The sequence below is a fragment of the Nipponia nippon genome, unplaced genomic scaffold (assembly GCF_047370975.1).
Source record: "Nipponia nippon isolate SJK-2023a ecotype South Korea unplaced genomic scaffold, ASM4737097v1 scaffold_3, whole genome shotgun sequence".
NCBI lineage: Eukaryota > Metazoa > Chordata > Aves > Pelecaniformes > Threskiornithidae > Nipponia > Nipponia nippon.
In genome coordinates this window covers 93,603,131-93,623,029 of record NW_028262347.1, presented here as the reverse complement: position 1 = coordinate 93,623,029, position 19,899 = coordinate 93,603,131, and the positions used below count along the sequence as shown (strand labels likewise).

The 19,899-nt window shown below is 40.6% G+C and overlaps 1 protein-coding gene across 1 annotated transcript in view; it reads right to left on the bottom strand.

Moving 5' to 3' along the window:
- Positions 1 to 19,899, bottom strand: part of ANK3 (ankyrin 3) — a 382,696-nt gene that overhangs the window by 35,942 nt on the left and 326,855 nt on the right. The window contains exons 30-37 of the mRNA XM_087766877.1: positions 17,953 to 18,107; positions 11,059 to 11,270; positions 9,049 to 9,256; positions 8,365 to 8,461; positions 6,922 to 7,150; positions 6,197 to 6,322; positions 5,709 to 5,831; positions 3,368 to 3,449 (exon numbers count right to left, since the gene is read on the bottom strand). Of these exons, the coding sequence (XP_087623003.1) occupies positions 3,368 to 3,449; positions 5,709 to 5,831; positions 6,197 to 6,322; positions 6,922 to 7,150; positions 8,365 to 8,461; positions 9,049 to 9,256; positions 11,059 to 11,270; positions 17,953 to 18,107 (1,232 nt within the window). The remainder of the gene's footprint in view (positions 1 to 3,367; positions 3,450 to 5,708; positions 5,832 to 6,196; positions 6,323 to 6,921; positions 7,151 to 8,364; positions 8,462 to 9,048; positions 9,257 to 11,058; positions 11,271 to 17,952; positions 18,108 to 19,899) is intronic.

Sequence of the window (19,899 nt, the reverse complement as noted above, 5' to 3'; positions counted from 1 at the left end):
CCTTACAAAATCATTTCACAAGAGGCCATTAAAAGAAGAGTACACTTTTTCTACAAGATGTAGTGTCTTGGTACCTTTTGAGGAGATTTCTTGTTATCAGCTCAAAGACAGACCTGTTCAACTTTACATTTCTCAAAAGGTAACATTAGAAAAGCAGTCAAAGAACAATATATTATGCAAAAGCTTCCTGGCAAGGACAAACCTGTTAATTGTTATCATCCCCCAGAACACTCAGCTTATTCATAGGCATTTTGAACAAAATCATCATCAACCACATTTTGCATCACAGGAGGTACTCATGCCAGAAGACAGTATTTCTGGGAATCCCATTACAACATACATATCCTCTGATACAGCAATAACATTCAGAGAGCTGACATTAAAAGTAACTTAGAGGGCTTTTTTTTCTTTAAAGTTGGGGTTAGAAATGGAGCTAAAATATCCAAACAACTTATTCAACATACCTTTCTCTATTAGTTACACTAATAATTTGTCAAACCTGCTTGATCTGTCTTATAGACAGACAGTAACTGACAGTGAAAGAAGCTTAACAAGGCTAATACTAAACTGTTAAACTTAAAGCACACACACTCTTATAGAATAGTGAATATTCAGTATACCACAGGTCCATATCCTGCAAGGAGAAATGTGCTGGTCCTATAGAAGCCAATCGATCCCAGAAGGCGATGTGGATGGCTGGTGATATTGCCGTATGAGAACATTTAGGTTGAAGAGAGCTTGAATACTAGGCCTGACTGGCACAGCCTATATCAAGAAACATCCATTTTTCCTTGCAATTTTATTTTTAAGCACAAACATACTTCTTTTTTCCCCCAAAGAAGAAAACATAGCGTACTTCATTAAATGAGCTAGACTTTATTATAAAGATTAATTAGCAGCAGCTGCTAACATTCACCAAAAGTTCATACAGTCCCAAGTCCAAGAAACAAACGCCAAAATCATTCTGAAAAGAACTAACGACAAAACAACTTGTTCAGCAGTTTGTGTTTAGAAATGTCTTTACAGGGACCCCACTGCGCTGTGATGAGCCAGTCTATCACAACTGGCTAGTGAAGCAATCAAACCAACAGGCTCCCCTCTTAACTGCTCTTTCTCCTGTTAAATCACGGATTCAGACATGTTTAAGATGCTTTTTCTGTGCTCCTTAATGCAGCTGAGAAGAAGAACCAGTACGAAGAAAATTCAGTAATTTACCAGTGTGTGCAGCTATGACATAACTCAAACAGCAGGGAACTGGGCAATTTTACTACTTTGAAATAGCAAAGAAATCCCCACAACCATGCAAGATTTTAGAGTGGGATAATATTCTAAAGAGTGGTTTTATATAACAGCCCTTTTTGGCTACTGGACACTCTTGGCCTTAGCAGTTTCCATCATTCTACATCCAAGATTTTATCAGAAAACAGATGTTAGTTGCTACCTTCTGTGCACCAAACTACCCTTCTTTGCTTGCAGCTGGTAATTGAAAGCACTGAGTGAACCTATACAAGTGGCCCCTGCTCAGCCTTGCTCCTCTTCAGCTGCAAGCAAACAGCCAGGACCGAGCAGGTTTAACCCACTGCAGCACTCCTCTTCTGTGGGGACCTCACTGCTGGGAAGAGCCGAGGGGGCCTTAGGTCACTTGCCCTGAGTAGGGGTAAGGACAGGGAGGCAAGGGAATATCCCATCTGTCTCGCTTTCTTCTGCACCAGCACTGTCAGGGGTGCAGAGGAAAAAAAATCTCTATGTGTGCACGTGCACACACGCACGAGCTTGTGCAAGTAAAAAGAACAACCCCTGCTGCTACCAAAACTGCGGGAGCTGTGCCATCAAATTCACTGGAAATAGGTAGAGGTCCATCACTCATATCCAATCACTGGAGCAAACACCCTGTGGTGTAAAGCAACCACAGCAGCAGTCCTGGCTCTGTGTTGGGTAGTGTGTGCTCTCTGGAAGAGCTGCACCTCCAAGCTCACATCCTCCGCTCACACCAGCATGGTGCAGGTGGTAGTGGCAGTTGCTGACTACATGCTACGTGTGCACAGGAGGTGGTGCTCAGGCTGATGGCCAAACCACTATCTACAATCTTTCCTGGCAAACACAATCATTTTTGCATACCCTTTTGGGGTAGCTCACAGCCTAAAGTAGTAACCATTGCCAAAAGGGATATAATAGTGAAAGAATGGTCAGGAACTTCTACTGTGTTAACTCATCTGGTTTTTTAGTACAGTTCAAGTGGGTTTAGGTTTTTTTCCCCTCCAACTTTTTGCAAATGAGACTTAATGGACCTTTGGTGAATAATTAAGACTACTTTTTTTTTTTTCTCCAGTGAGGCCTGAAAAACGAATTGTAAGCAACATACTCAGTCATCAAACTCCTTTCAAGCAGCTTCCTTTTCCTTCTCTCTCAGTTCCCATCAAGCCTTTGACGATACCTTAACAGTCCATCAAGATGTCTCAGCAGATCTGAGAGCTTATTCAGATGTTATATGCTTGAAGTCTTCTTCCAGGCCTGAGAAGTGTAATATATTCTGGAGAACATCTGATCCAAAGAAGCCACAGATCTTACAGGATAATTAAACAGCAGCCATCCAGTGGGAACTCCCAAGACCCGATGAAGTTTGTCTATGGATTTTATGGAATTATATCAAAGGGTCTGTTGCAGGGTAGCAACTGAGAAGTCACGAGGGGAAAAAAAAGGCAAGAAAAAGCCTGGGAATGGGGAACAATAGCAGTCAACCTCAGACAGGAGGGGTGAGGGAAGAAAAGCTAAGCCAAATACATTATTGTATTTAACAGGGAAGGAAAGGAATGCCACAGGTCTGGTCAAGGGGAACATAAGCTTAAGAGTAAGCAATGTGTGGTGCCAGGGAATAAAAAGCATCTGCAGGGAACAGAGGTAAAAGGGAAGGGGAAGAGAAAGAAGAGGGAAAATATAAAATATGAGAGAGTCCATTTTCGCTAAGCATCTAAACATTTAAGCACTTATCTGAATGGCATTCTCCAGCCCTGCTGAACTTTTGCCTGACATTCCCTTCTACAGCAGCGCTCTCTAATCTTTCAAAGGGAAGAGGAACAGACTCTTTTTGAAAGCAATTTGCAATCCTCCTACTCTGGAGCTACATGGCATTTTTAAAAATTATTATATTTTTTACTTAACTAATTCATATCATTTGCCAGTCAGGATTCTTCAAGCTCTCACAACACAAGAGTTCACAGACCATCCAAGAGTTTTTTTTTAGATAAGTGTTTTTTTTCTTTTTTCTTTTTTTCCAGAGTGACACCAAATACAACGTTTATAGAAAAAATGTCTCTTCTTATGAAAAATCATGTATATATGGTTTAGTACTTTGGTAAGAGCAACTCACTCATTCCAGGCTCAGTCAGATAGCTGTAGCGCTTACGTAAAGCAAGGGAGACAAAGTTCTGGCGCCGGTCAGCTTTCTCCGTCTGCAACAAAACATAATACTGTTTAGCCCCTTTAGTATCACTATCCCCCATTTGAACAGAACAATCAAACCTCAGCATGATGGGCCGCATGTTGCGGTACACATCACCACAAGGGAGAATGGATGTTTCCATTCAGCTTCAGGAAGGCATGCTGAAGCCAAATTTGGGCAAGCAGGCAGGGAATGGACAGAGCCGGTCTCCATTCCTGTCTGCCATGTAATGAGTGTCAGGCACTGTGGAGCAGGGAGCGTGGCTATTGGAGGTGGCAGAAATCTCCCATGAATGACTCCCCTTCTGGAGCAAGCAGGCAAGGGACTGCAGCCCTAAAAGATGACCCCATGGGTCCATTCCTGCTCACAACATCTCTGCTTATGAGGTAGAAGAGCTTAGATAGCAGAGGTAGCTCATGATCCTGCCTTAAAGTATCTCACTGCTATATTATCCCATTATCCCTTAATAAACTGCTTCACACTACTATAAATGGCATATTATTAATTCTCTGTAAAATAAACCACCTTTGGCTAGAAACAGGAGATCAACACAAAAGACTACAGATACAGACATGAAACATTCATAAGAATACAACTTAGACCGATCAAATATTTCTCCCCAAATTAATTTGTCCCGAAAGCACATACACCACAAGGTACACTGGCTTTAAAGTGAATACATTAAGGACAAAAAAGGCATGGGAGAGGATTTTTTAAATAGGCACAAAATGCAAAGATGCAGATTAGAAAGCAGACTACTATTGTTAACTAATAAATTGCATCATAAGTCGCTGTGTTCAGTGGCGTAGCTGCTAGTGTGATGTCTTAAATATTAGAAGTCCTTCAGAGATCAGCTCACTTGATTATGTGGCTAAAAATATGGTTTGTTTAGAAAGAAAACTATTGTTATAGTTATATAATAGCTCACTGGGAACGAATCCTGTGGAGACAAAGTGATGTGGTTCCTATTATTGTTTTTAATATGTAAGGAGTGTTTTGTTTTGGTTTTTTTTTATTATTTTAATCAGCAGGTGGCTACTGCTATTTATTTGCAAGCAGGAAGAGAAGAAAACTTTCCTGCTAGGTAAACGGGATCCATTTATGTAGTTTCTTTTATAAGGTGATCTCATTTATTACTACCTCTAATGAGTAAACCCAGTTTAATTTCCTGACAATCTAATGTTGCAGTTTCCAGCAAACAGTGGATATTTAAGCTGCAAATATCTGCAGTTTATTTGAAAATAGATTTGTACACAATATTTAGAAATTGCTCTTGGCTATTTTACTTTTTCAGGAGAATCCAGTTTATTTTCAGTGGTAAAATATTATAGGCCACTATTATGGCCTCAACCATACTTTTTTTCTTCTCACAAATACAAGTTACGAAAGCATCGGCAGTATTACTCCAAGAGGTAAAATCATATCCACTAAACTCTTCTTGATTTTGCCAAAAATGGATTTGGTCTGAATTTTATAATTACATCCTTTCTCAGAAGAAAATTAGTTAAATTTTAGACTGCTATTATTCAATGCTTGGTTTAATTTCATAATATATAATCATGTTTTTCTCCACATTTGTGCACTTCTACTGTTTTGCAACAGCCTATTGGATGTCGAGGATATGGTTATCCTGTAGGTATCATTTCAATGCCATGGTTAAAAATAGTTGTTTGTTTTTTCTATAACATATTACTTTTCTTCACTAAATCTGAAGAAAATAAAAACAGAAGACAGTGTTTATATTACCTCATCATCTTGATCTGACTCTGTTTCCTTTTGGTCCCAAGATGCATTGCAGAGACAAGGAATATTATAATGGACAGCAGGGAAAAGAATATCAGGATATGAAAAGGACCAAATTGGGAGCACAAAATGCAAGCTGATTTATACGGCAAAGCAAATCCAAAATGTCAACACAAAAGAAAAAAAAAAAATCTTACATCCAATGCAAATCAACACGTGACATTACTGAAAGCATAAACCTATGACTTGCAGGCTGAAGCATGAGCTGTAAACAGAGTCATAAAAATTATAGGAACTTGACACCACAGTAACAAGAGACTTTAAAAGCGTTCTACATACAGAAAACCAATAAAACATAAATTTAAAAAGCCTTTATCATATTCCAAAGCATTCTCATTACTGGCATTTCACAGAGTTTCTTTATCACTAGCAGAAAAAAAAAAAAAAAAAAGAAGACAAGAACTAAAGGAGCAAAAATAAAACCAAATCAACCCCAGGGAAAATGTTTACTTTTCCTAACAAATACCTTTTTGTGTGCTGGCAGAGTGATATTCAAGTTGCAAACAGCTGTTTGTGGCAGTCCTTTTGTAGTCTTTGGTTCTTTCAAAAATGATAATCGACCACAAGGTTCCTGGCTGGTGTCTCTTACCTAGAAAAGAAATTTTAGTACAGTGTAGTAATATGTAATAATTCAGATACCTAGAGGAGGTTATTTAATGCATCTCCTTTGCTTAGTCCCTGGGAAATAGTGATCTATTGGTAATATTCTGGAGGTCTAACTTGAGATACGGTTTTAATAAAAGGCTGTGAGTCCATATCATGGGTATTCTGGTCCCAGCTCTGCCAGCAGCTCTTTTGCAGCTTCATGCAAAGCACCCTCTCCGTGTTCTTCACATATTAAACAATGATACTTACATCCTCGGGGCAAGTTAGTCCTACCAGGCTGAAAAAGCGTTATCACTGGGGCTGGGGGTGGAAATATTAGCAGAATTATTTGGCTTGTTTTGCTTTTACCTTGATAGAGAATGGCAGTCTATTTTCTTTGAAAGCATAAAAATTAAAAACAAGCTGCTGTCCTCCTTTAGTCAAAGGGGCCAGATTTCCATAGCAATCAACGTAAATAGGTTTTCCCTCCAGAACCTATCAAAGCAATAAATAAAAGTCAATAAAAACCTCTTTTCATAGTAGATCCATGCACATAAGTATATCATGATTTCCCCCATCATAGTTGCTGAGTTTAGCACAAGTCCCCACTCAGATTAAATTCAACAACAAATTAGAAAATCACTGTGCATTATGGCAAAGTATTATGAGCGCAGGCAGTTTGGGAAACCGTGAGCTACAGGAGTGGCTTTTCTGGAGTAAGAACGCATATATTTCCTTCAAGAAACAGTGTGTTGGTGACTATGCGTTCACACCAACCAGCCCTAGTCATGACTGTGTGTCTGCGGGGCCAATGAGAAGGAATTCCAGCTTAGTCGTCTGCAAAGCCTAACCAGGGCTACTCAACAGCAGCGCATGCAAAACCCACTGCAGACTGGCCTGGGGCATCCATTTGGAGACAGGTCCTCATGCTCCCCCCACCTTGTCCTTTTTTGGCCTCCTTTCAAGAAATTTTTTGACCCAGCCTTGCTGTGAACCTTTATTTAACTGGGCTTATAGTGGCTTTTGCAGGACCTGTTGCCACTTGGAAAACACATTGTCCATTTACAAGGAGGAAGCAGCTGTAAGAAATATACCTCAATGTCTTTGCTTCTTGCAACTTCTTCAAAGTTCTCTTGTTGCTCCAAAGTTTTGTCCACTTTGTCATCAGTCATGCAGAAGCAACGCAAATTGGATTCCACAGGGTCATTCATTTTGGCAAATATCACAAACTTTGCCATATAAGGAACGCATATTAATTCTCTATAAAGCTGCGTTGCCAGCCCAACAGTCTCTAGTACTTGATGGCAGTCTGCGAGCCAAAATCTGAGTGGGAAAAAGCAAACCATTAAATCAACTCTTCATTATGCTCAAACATTTCTTAAGCCTTTAAAGGGAGACCATGTCCTGTGATCCTTGGCCATTTTGCATGAGTACTGTTCCTTGCAGACTTCCCAAAGCTGTAATTTTCCTTCTACTTTCAGTGGAGCTTTAACCATCCAAAAATGGGAATACCTGGCAATGAAATGTCGATACACTTATTTGACCTTTCTCACACTGGTATCTCATAACACTGTCTATATTAAGCCTCATTTGAAGTCAAAGCAGGGAAATTGTATTTCTTGTGAGCAGACAACATGTATATTGTAATGTGCTGATGCTTCACTGTACATTTGATTTGCTAAAACAACCTCCTTTGTAACACATACATACAGCAAAACTACATAGAATAGAATCTTCCATATAGGTTGAAACTGAATATGCCCACAGTGAAGTTTCCCAAAGAGGCAGATGTTATACTTTTATCATCTTATAATTAAGAGTTTGATGACAATTTTGATAGAAGTTACAAATATTTTAATTTTTAGTTTGTATGAGTCTTTTCCAGCCCTGATCTATTTGGTTCTTTCAGCAACTCTCTCTCTTTATAAAGCTTTTTATAGTGCAAATGTTATGTACTGAATGATAAACTCTTTACCTGGAATACCATGAATTTTCTCTAGGATACATGATTTGTACAGATCTGTTGAATGTCTCCAATCAGCATGTAAGTTCACTAAGTCCATCAAAATTCATTTCAAACCATGATTTTTTGGCTAATGATACTTTTGTGAGAATAATTTTATGTAATTTTCAACTAAAAAGCCCAGTGCTGGAAACTGAATGTCTTTAACTTTTTAAACAAAGATGTTTTTATGAACCCCCCCAATTTTTTTATTGCACGAGCATTTGAAACTTTCCCTTTCTGTTGCTATTCGCAGCAAAACAAACCCCTGTGTGGCACTGCAGCCTTTAGAGAAACAGCTTGTGTGATTGCCAGGAGACGTCACCGCCACCGAAAAGGCCAGGACAAAGCTTCACGTGCAACCCTGCATGTGTGGGATGCTGATACATAGTGACAAAGAAGCATCTGGTCCATTACCGCTTCATCAGTCTTGCAAAAGACACACAGAAAGCCAAAAACCAACCCCACAACTATGCACTTTGTCAATCAAGGAAAACTACTCCCTAGGTGCGTTTGGCAAGCTCTGTTACCGTACCTGGCTGAAACATTGGTTGTGAATGAGACACAGTCATTGGAAAACGTCAGCGGAGTGGTGCCTGTGATATCCTCCCATTGCGCAGGTGAAGTACCTCCTACGTAAATATAAACCATGGAGATTTTCTTTCAAACACCAAGCATATACAGACCACATGATAACTTAAGATAGAGATATTCTTTTGTGTCACACACAAAAAGAGAACCTAGATAATAATGTTCTCCAACAACTAAGCTACATTTTATGTATTACATCGTATGTTACACACCAGAATACGATGCTGATGTAAGCAAAGTACATACCTACGAGTCAATAGCAACCCCCCCCCCCCCCCCGCCTTGATATCAGCTAGGACAGAATTATTTCTGCAAAGTACTTTTACTGACAACCGTGTTTAATAGCCAAGGCTGAAATTCTTCATACTGGCTAAATATAAAATAGCGTTTAATATCTGTTGGCAGAGTTCTTTTACAATGGCATGAGACCAGATTCAAAGCCTGGGGAATCAGTGGGAGCCTTTCAAATGACCTCAGCTGGCTTTGCTCAGGAGAACAGATCTGAACTCTACTGGACCAAGGAGACCAATGTTCCCTTACTGGAAAGCATGAGTTGTACAGTTATGAGAGTGAGCACAGAGGCATTGCTGTCACAGAAACCTTTGCGAAGAGCATGATTTTCTCTAACCTGTAATGCTACATAAAAGTCGAAGGCTGGGCGTCGTGTCTCCTTTGTACCCATTGGTTACACCTTCTCCAGACGGAGGTGGCACAGGAATTGTCATGGTTATTGGCTTATGAAATTTTCTTCTTCTTGGCTCCACAGTGACAATGGGACTGAAAGTTGCTTTGTTTCCAAGGATTTTTTTGACAATCTCTTCTGGAACCGGTTGAGCCTGTCAACACAGGGAAAGTGTTTAAACTAGAGGTACAAATTGGTTATAGACAGGCAGAACCGTTTTCCAAAAGATAATTCAATTTTCCTTTTATTTTCTGTAGAATTTTATTTCTTTTTTTTTTTTTCCCAGGCAGCCTTCTCCTATAGCTCTCGACAGTGATTATTAGTACAATTCATGCTTAGCATTTTTCTCAACAGCCCACTTATCATTTCCTAATAGCTAACTTGTAGAGCAAAACTATAAATCTCAGAAGGTTGCCGGGAGTGTTTGCTGAGAGTTTTTCAGAGCACGTTTGGTTTTGGTTTTAGTTTACAGTGATAGGTGATATTAAATACAATTTCAAAATGCAAAAAGAGGCCTATTTTGCACTTGAGAAGTGAGGACTAGACACTCTGTCTTGGAGATGCTGAACAATTCTTACATCTCTGCCAAACACCAATCTATGCTTCTGAGTAACACTGTGTACTCTGGACTTACCTCTGTACTCAGTGCTTCCTATGTTATTCCACTATTGATTATTAGGAAAGAAATACTTGTTTGGGTCAAATTCATATAGAATGCATTAAGCTATAGAAGAGCTATAAGCAAATTTCAGACTTTATACCTCCATTTTGCACCTTGAAAGGTTTCCTAACTTTATATGGGAAGAAAGGAGAAGTAGCCAATATGGGAAGAAATGGTATAGAATTTTTGTAGTTTTTGTCATGTAAGACCCGAACTCAAAAGTAGCAGATATCTTATGGGAAACGGGGTTTTGCATCTGTTTGGCCTTTTTTTTTTTTTTTTTTTTTAACTTTCAAGTCTGTTTCAATCAGGCTGACCTGTGACTTGCTGCATTCGAACTGCACCATGTATTGACATGCAGAGAATATGTAGCTGCATTGCAATCTCAGCAATCACAACACTGCGTATGGAGATGTCGTGCTTCCTTCGTACCAGAGAGCTCTGGAAAGGCAGCTGTATAACCTTAATAGCAGACCTTCCATGTTCTTAAGATGAAGCAACTTTAGATGTGAAATGTCGTTAACAGAAATGTTCCAGTGTGAATTCCAAGCACGGGAATCCAAACCAGCATCCCCATTTCATGAAGCCATCAGACTTGTCAGGTTATTAAGTAATTTTAAGTGATAATTAACAGAACTCAAAGAAAAAGATACCTCCTACGGAATATTTCTCTGCTTTCTGTGCAGTTTGTTTAAGGAGAGTTTAAGCTATTTGCTCTTCCCAGATTCTACCTATCACTAGAAACACCAATGGTGAATGTCCTAAGCTACAACAGATGTACATGGGAGGTCTTTGACCCAGTAACAGCTGGCAAACAGCTGCATGAAATCCTTACCAAACACATTCCTATGGCAAAGGGCAGCCCAGTGACACCAATCACAAGCTGCTACTTTGCTGCAGGAGACTGAGACTGCACAGTGACCGTGCAGCTCATAGCTGCTGGCAGCCACGGCCAACAAGAAGATGGCAGACAATATCACTGAGGCTGCAGCGGCTCCAGGCCTTTGCTTTTCTCTCCATTCTTCAGATGCTAAGCAATACTCAAGGCAGTGATAAAAGTGGAGCTGGGCTTCTGCCAAAGGGAGGAAGACTGCGCATCACCTGCACCAGGGAGGCACTGAGAGGCAGAGAGCATGCCTAGGCAGACACATGCCAATTCAGATCTCGGGTGTGAATACTACCCACCTTGCAACCCACTACTAAGGAACAGCAGGCTCCTTAGCTGCAAGCTTAATGCATTAAGACCAATGCTGTGCTTGTAGACGCTGCGGATATGAACAGGAGGGCACCTTTACCTGGAGCCCCACACGGATTCTTTTGGTTAGAGCACCCTCGGGGAAGGACGCCTGGACACGTGGCACTGTCGTGCTGCTCAGCACCCCGCCCTCCGGGCCAATTTGGTTACTCTCCTGCTTGATTCGCGAAACCACTGCAAAGTACTGAGGGAAATCCTTTGTGATGATCCTGCAGATACGCTTCTTCTCTAGCTCCTCAATGCTGTCCAGCTCTGGTGGGAGAAGACAGTTAAAAACATTCAGGCATTACCTGCCCAGATTCATACAAGACACATCTCTCAGTGTGAGGTTCTGAATATGCCTTAAAATGCCTTTGTTTGGTTTTATTTACTACAGGAGAAAAAAATATTCAGTGCTATTAATTATCAAGCTTTGGTTTGCTCTCTGAACTTTTGCATAGATCTTGACAATGAGGGCCAACAGCACCAGACACACGGATCTGCCAGGACACCTAAGCACTAGGGTGTGACAGTCTCTGCAGCAGCAGCTGCCATAGGATGGCAGGTTTGTCACACAGCATGGGAATCCAAGGAGGTCTGAAGGAGCTGGTCAAGCTTCTTTCCTCGCTCATCTATACCTGGAAGCACACAAGTCCACTGATCTTTCTGTGCACACCCTCGAAAGACATTTATTTCCAGCCTCTTCCCTCACATAACTCCAGCATGCAAAAAACCACAGGAAATCACAGTCAGTTCATGAGCTATCTAACTTCAGGCCAAGTGTGCAATCCAGAGTTATCCAGAGAAAGTTATCTCCCAGACTGGCATCCCTATAGTCCTGACCAGACACTGAGCTCTCCAGTAAACTCTGGATGTGACAGAGCTCTGTCTGCCAGCACTACCAATGAAACCATAGTAAGGATCCCTTCCCACATCAGGCTTTCAGCCATTCAGGTATCTGCCCCAAAATAACTGCATTGTGCTCCTCAGTTCCTACAGAAACTTAATGCATCCTCAGAGACAACTGGAACAGCAAGAGGTCATCAACAATTAGTGCTCTCAGCCACATTCCCAGCTCGTAGGGTCACCACGGCCCAGAAAGGCACATGGAGTATCTACCCATATTAACTAATTAACTAAGTAGATGAGAGAGACATATATGCACTGAGGAAAACTCTGTGATATGTCACAAATATAACTAATTATGCAGCTATATGTCTGTGTGTATATATATGCACTAGTGAAATCCATGTGATATAAACACTATTCACAAATGGAGGTAATTACAAAACTGTCAAGCATTTCCCCTGTAATTTCTTGCACGCAGCCTTTTTATCTATTGTAACTGGGTTTCATTCCAACACACCACAAGTTTCCACTCTTATTTTCCTCCTTAAAAAGGGCACTACATTCCTGAAGAAAGTTTGTTCCTCGAAAGATGACATTTCTATGAGATGCAGTAAGAGAAAGCAGGAGGACCAGAAACGGCACCAAGACAAAAGACACTTGTAAAATTCTTTTCTTTATGTGACTGAGACATTTTCCTCCTCTGAACATGTAAGCTCAATTACAGCTCCAAAAGAATTAGAATATAAATCTGGTAAAATGTCAGTTTTCCATTTTAAAACTTTCAGTAGGTAATTTGGATTAATTGCACGGTGTTGCTGTGGATCATATGTACCTACCAGAAGAGGATAATTTCTTATCATAATGTCAGCTTCCATTTATTTTGACTCAGAGATTGATATCTGAAGCCCTCTAATGAATTAGGTATTCTGCCTGCAGCCTCTGGAAGCAATGGCTTGTGCAGGAGATGAACTGGATTCTTAAACTCCCAGGCAGGTTTAATCTTGACTGGTACATCCTATGCATTCTCCTGTTTGTTGCTAGAGACTAAACCCACTGTAAAATGCTCACAGAGATGAAGGATAATTAAAATTCTCCTGAAGTAGAAAATTAGTGTTTTATATAAGAACATTTCAAAATCCTTTGAGCTTGGCAGGCATTCTCCTTTAGAGGAGGAAGAAGATGTGAAGATTAGTGGCAGAACAACAGTCAGGCATGGAGAGGAGTTGGACTATATATAGGGAGGTTATGTTTGGATAACACATATGTAAGCTTCTATATGAAGTTGCCCTCTAACAGAAAAAAAAAAAGATGATGAGCAATCAAACCACCTTTCTGACTGCCACAAGAAATGCAGCGTTAGCATGACAGAATTAATGAAACAGGGAAAACTAGTCCTGGGAGAGGTCACATTTCCCGAACACACCTCATGCATTTTACAGAAAGAGCTTTCATCATTACTATTTTCCTCAGTTGCTGACACTTCATTCCTATGCAATGTGTTTCAATTAAAAACCTCAAAGGATTTTTTGGTTGGTTGGTTGGGGTTTGTGTTTGGTTTTTTTTTTAACCACAGAGAAGTATACTATACACCTCATCTTACAGATAGGGATGGCAAAGCAGAGAGAGGTAAAGCAGAAAGGTTAGTGGCAGAATTGGGAAGAGTCTCCTGATGTCACTGTCTCCCAGATTTGTGCTAAAGCCCAAAGAACACCTATGGCCCTTAAGTTTTAGTAAGTCAAGAGAAAGGTACTGTGAATACTCTGTGCATATGTGTCTTTCCCTCCCAACCAAGCGTATGGTACACTTATCCTAAGGTGGCTGGTGGGAGTGATGGAGGAAAGATGAGATGGAGAGACGGAAGGGAGGGAAGAAAGGAAGATCACTGCTCCCCCTCCCTCTAGTCCATGCCGCCACATAAGCATTATGTTAAGGTTCCTGGACAGGAGAAGAGAAATGTAGCCACGTCCTCCAAGGTCAAAGAGGCTAGGCTCTCTGGGTGGCTCAGGTCAAGGAAAGCAATCACACCAGTTTCGTCAGGTGAGAGGCAGTTGCGGATCAAATTCATCCCATGTCTAATACCTTTCTTTTTTACTTTCCGATAAAGTACGCAGAACAAGTGTCTTCTGACTGGAAACAGAATAAGAGAAGTCACAGAACACCTGGCTGCTTCATGAGCTTCAAGGTGTCTTTGTATGATCTGGTACCTGATTTCCTTTACCAGGGTCTTAAAAGAGTTTCACTAGCACTGAAAAAGCAAATCTCACCTGTACTTAGACTGAACAGCTCTCTGAGTTTTGCAAGCTTTCTGCAGTACTGGCTAGAGCAGAGCTGACCTTGCCACTGTGCAGAGACTGAAAGGTGGGACGAGCATAGGATACCAGTTTCCCCCATACAGAGATATGCCTATTAAGAAATTGTTGCACTAAAAGCGGAGCACCCAGGAAGGGGCAAGGAGAAGCTGAGGGCAGTAAGACTTGTCTTAAAAATTCTGGTAACTAGACCCACTGTCCCAGCGTCAGTATTTTACTTACGTAACTAGACGCTCCCAGTGCCATGAGGAGGTCTCATCCTCAAATAAGGCTATGTCCTTTATGTGCTCTTTTGTCTATTTTTGCGCAGTCTCTTATCTTGCCATTCACAACATGAAGTTTAAGAGCAATGTGTTTAAAAACTTTTCTTGGAAATGTGGAAAAATCACTGCAGAGTGATTTATGGTGGTATTTTAAACTTCAAGTATAAATAAGGTCACACTCTGGTTTGATCTGTAGATTCAATGAAATAGTTATGTAAAAACTCCTGCTTCCCACCTGAAACCACACTGTGCAGCTGCAAGCATATTGTAGCCACAAATATTTGCATTTCTTGGCTCACTCACTAGTTTGCAAATGCTGTCAGAAGATTAGCTGCCCCAGTGTGTGCACTTATGCCCACAATTTGTCTACGGGTACCTGTAAAAGGTGCAGGAATGTAAAAAGCAAACACAAGTTATATCTAAAAGGAGCCTATATATATATTTTACTTGATTCAAGTTTAAATAAATGTAACATGGCTGAGAACTGTGAATTGCTACTCTTGTGTTTGGAACCAAACTCCTCCTCTTCCTAAAAATGCCAAGTTCCCTGTATTCTTCAGCACTATATTCGCCTGAATACAGCACCACCTTTAGAATTAAAACTGTTTAAGCAGAAACCCGATGACACCAAAAAAAAATTGATTGTTTACATCATGGTTCATTGATCTTTCATGATAATAAAAGCAAAGTTCTGCTATTATTTAATCCTCCATTTAGTGCCCTGAAGTGTTGCCTCCTGCTCTGGATTATTTTGAGTCTGAGACAAGGTTTTCCAGCAGATGGTGCTGCTTCCAGCAAAGAACAAGCAGGTTTTCAGCAGTCCCCACGGAGGGCGAGGAGCAAAGATGTCCTCGCTCTCATCCCCACTAGCTAAGTGGGAGAGCAAAACAGGAAAAACAAAACAGAGAAGCAGACTGCATCTTTAAAAATTCAGCATCTTAAGGAGCTGGGAATAAAAGTCTGATTGCCCTCCTTCACTACACAGATAGGAAAGAACTAGTGGATCCTAGCAGGTCTAACACAAAATGGACCAGCTGCTTTTAATAGAGAAACAGGCACTCCTGCAGCATGTTATGGCATTTAGAGATGACTGCGCAGATGAATTTTCTTGCAAAGACACACTAAACTTCTGGAAATGACTATATGGCTGCTTTTTATTTCAATTAAAGATTGCTTCTGCCTCCAGAGTTCATACCTGGAATAAAACTTCTTCCAAAGTTATGGCTTCTGAGATGCAAGATATTCCTTCAGAGGAAAGTCTAATTGCAGGATTTTGTAAGAAACCAGTAAAAGATCAGATAAAAAAAAAACACCCCACTTTTAATTCTACAAATTTGTAATTTTATGTCATTGCTTGGAAGACCTTTTACACAGAAAAGGTGTCATTTAACTGGAGCAGAATTTTGTTAAGACCCTTGTACTATTTTAATGCAGGGTTTTTTTTGTTTTGTTTTCCTGACTAGAGAAGGATTAAGCTAAAATGAACTGAACAAATAATCAACACAATGCTCTGGGTGTGTCTGCAGTGTTTTTTCTCCTTTCCCTCTCATAAATGATTGCCTGGATTGGTAAAAGGCATTTCTGCGGCTTGGCTTGTAAGGTGCCAAATATTTTCACTCTAAGGGAATAGTTCAGTGTCCATCATGCTTTCTGTGATTCACTGGCTGTACGTATACCCACTAACCTCAAACAGCAGTTCCCCAGAAGAAAAGAGCCACCTGAAACCCTCAACAGATCAGAAAGTTGTACTCCGGCTCCAAATTGTGAAGCTTATTATTTTAGGCTCTAAGTACTGAGGGCTTCATGCCCACCTATCTCAAAGTGTTTTTATTTATTGAGCTCTCGTCTCTGTAAAATGTGAATTTATCCATATGGCACCTCTGGAGAGCTCTTTCATAAGTGATGCAAGTTGGACCACTTTAGAACAGTGGTTTTGTGCCCAGATTTCCTATCCCAAAATTGAACTAAGCTGTTTGGAAAGCACATGAAGCAAATAAGCAAGCTGCTGATCAGTTCTGACTACCTCGCTACTGACAAGGCACCGATACTTCACCCAAATGCCAAATCACTACTTCCTATCTCATGCTGGTGTGCAGAGGAGGGGGTGGTGGTGAGATTTTTCTTTCAGAAAGGCTGCACCTACTGCCTTCAATCCTGAAGCAATTCTTCCCTAAGCAATACTATCCTGGGCCACGCTCACCCTTTTGCCTGTTCCACTGCTTTTAGGTACCCTTCTGTGATGAGGTTTATTGTATTTTTCCAAACCCACTGACCCAACATTTGCAGTGTTTCTGTCCTACTGCTTGATTGGTTCTATTATATTTCTTTCAAAATAAATAGCTACAACAGATCATCATATAACAAGCAGATCTTTGCCGTTACTCTGTATTTTTACAAGCTTATGCGTAGTTCAAGTACTTTGAAGTGAAAATACTACACAAGCCCATTCTGCTGTTCCCATTCCCAGATGACCAGGAAATCAGGAAAAATGCTAAATCTCGGATGTCCAGGGAGCCCCTCACAACAGCACTACTCTCCTTTCCATGTTCTCAAAGCATGCCTTTTGCTGAGGCTGCCCTCTTCAAACAAGGAGAGGTCAAGATCAAAGGCAGAGCCTGCTCACAGATACGTCTCATAGCTGCCATCCACAGCCTGATCATTTGCTTCAAATGCTTTTGCTGACAATGAAAGAACTTTCCTGCAGCTTGTACCCCACCACACTGTGACTTTCTGTAGGAGGTTATCCAGAGAAAATCCTGTGGATAAACCCTTATAGAAAACCAAAGTCCAAACCACGAGCTATTTCCCTCACGCTCAGATGCGATGAGCTCAAGCAATGGTTTATCAGCACAAGTATTGGAAAATACTTGCTAGGAAAAGAAAGCAGTGGTGCCAAGGGATGACTGCAGCCCCAGCCTGGCATTGCCCACGATGTGTCCGCAGGGACCATCTGTCACAGTGTCTTCTGATGAACTGTGTACAGCTGAGTCCTCTCATCTTAAGGGACTCTCACATAAACAGCAACATCTAAGCAAAACAAGGGAGGCAGACTTCCCAGATGGCCATCAGGAAGGCAGGTTGTGTGTTTGTGGGAGGCAACCTCTAACAATACCGTTTCAAGGAAGAATGGTCTATGGGCTGAGGTCTGCATCTGTGGGAAAGTCTAACATAACTGATATTTACACTTCATCGTTGGTTTGGAATGACCTTCACGTGGCCCTGCCTGAGCAGCAGAAACATGCTTACCTCCAGCTGGGATGTTATTCTCAACTTCATACTGTAAAGCAACTGTGCAACTTTGCTTAAACTTGGCAACACTTCAGACCAAAACTTACCGCTCATTTCAGGATGTGTCCAGGCCACTGCTGAACAACTTCTCTTTACACTCTTTCCATTAGTTTAATATGTAACACACACTGTATTCCCCAAAGTCAGATATCGCCTGCACTGTTTTATTTTAGGTTGCTTTGGTCTGCTCATGTTAGCAAGCCTGCACAAAGGCAGGGCTTGCTAAAGCTTTGAGAAAATGTTTACCTTCATCCATGCCATTGAGTATTTCGGTTAAGTCTTCATGTTTGCTGTCATACTGGTGCTCCTTCCACGTTTCACCATTTTCACTTCGAAGTACGATTAGTTCTCTTTCCTTTCCTCGCATTGATCCAAAATGCGGAATTTCCACTATGACAGGGCTAGAGAAAAAGGAATCGTATTATTTTTACTCCTATATCTCCTCACTGCCCTTAATTTCCTATGGGCGTTAACTCCTTAAGAAAACTACAGTCATTTAAAATAGTTAGCACTCTTACGGTAAAAATGTTTTAAAAATTGCCAAAGCTGCACAATCCTTTATCATTTAAACTGTAATTAATAGATAACTTGAAAATATTCATATATAGCTCATTTTTAATGTAAATCTTCTCAAACAGCTGCCTACATTAAAAAATAGTGACAATTTTTGCTAAGGAGAGTTCGCCCTGCTCATTTATCCCAGGAAGTAGGTGATCCAACCTGCCTCGAGCACACACAGCACTGCTGACTTTTAATTGGCATTAGCATAGTCAAAATTTGGATTTGGCTCAAGGGATTTAAAGGGGCAAAGTCAGTTCAGAAACAGTCCCGCTATCCAAATGCATGCAACAGCTATTGACTGCAGCAGGAACTGCGCATGCATGTAGGTTTTAAACGTCAAACTAAGTCCCAAGCTTTTCAAAGCTCTCCCTGGCTCTCTGTTGCTGCAGCTCCTGTGAAACACAAGAGGTTGTTTCTCGTTATCTTCACTTTCTGGTTCTCATGCCCAAAATCACAGCTGCAACATCTGTACTGTAAACATCACTGGGGAAAATGTTTAGATCCTTTCAGAATGAATTTCTCTGAGTTAAGCAACATCAAGACCACATTTATATTAGTTACTGTCAAACATTTTGGGGGGAAGGAAAGGGAATGAGAAGGTGGTTAATAATACACCTATGTCACCAGACAACGTGCCTTCAACAGAGGACTGCAAGTGCATTACTGAACAGTTACTGTGAACAACCGACAGAAACCACCATTCACTTCATGTGCCATTCCTTAACAAAACAGACACTTTTGCCAAACACTTCACAGGCAGGATATGCATTTTAAAGTATGCTAAGACAAACCGACTGAAATCACACAGTAAGTGAACAATTATGGATTATGCAGCTTTAAGACATTTAAATAGACAGTATCATTATTTTCCTACAGAGGTTGTAAAGGATTTCACTGCTTTGTAATAACTCAGTTAAAAGTAGCATCACATGATGGGAGAAGAATGCAGCACTTCTGTGGTGCTGTCCACCTGCAAGCTGTTGGGTGCTTTCACCAATCAATTACCTGAGCACGGAAATCACAACAGCCATCACGAGGAAAAACATAAACTAGTTGGAAGTCCAGTTTTCACATTAAATACCAAGGGAGAAGAGTTAGATAGTATTTTTTCCCATGAAAATAGAAAAAGACAGTTTAATTAATACGTATTTTAGATGCTTTTAAGAACACCCAGGCTGTTACTCTAATCTCAAGTCCTTTAACAAGAAATAGGAATGTAGCTGCTGTCTCCCATTGTGCACAACAAGTAAATACCAAAAAATCAAATACATTGCTTAAGATATTTACTGTCTAGTTCAAAAAGAGTACACACTGAAAACTAACATTGTAGTACAATCTTTGCAGGCTAATATTTCAGATACTGTCTCTGTAAATATTTAGAAACCACACAATTTTGTGCATGACATTTAACAGGAATACTCAGTGAGAAGGTATTGAACAGGTTTGGAACACCAAACGCCCACCAATCTTTTGAAAACCTAATGCAATAAATTTCACAATATGGTTTGAAAACAACAGTCAAAGATATAAGGAAACATTCTTACATTTTTAGACTATACACTGCAGTTCCTTTGGGTAGCATACTTGGCTTTACAGATTTATTTTAACAAGATGCCTCTTGCAGGTTGAAAA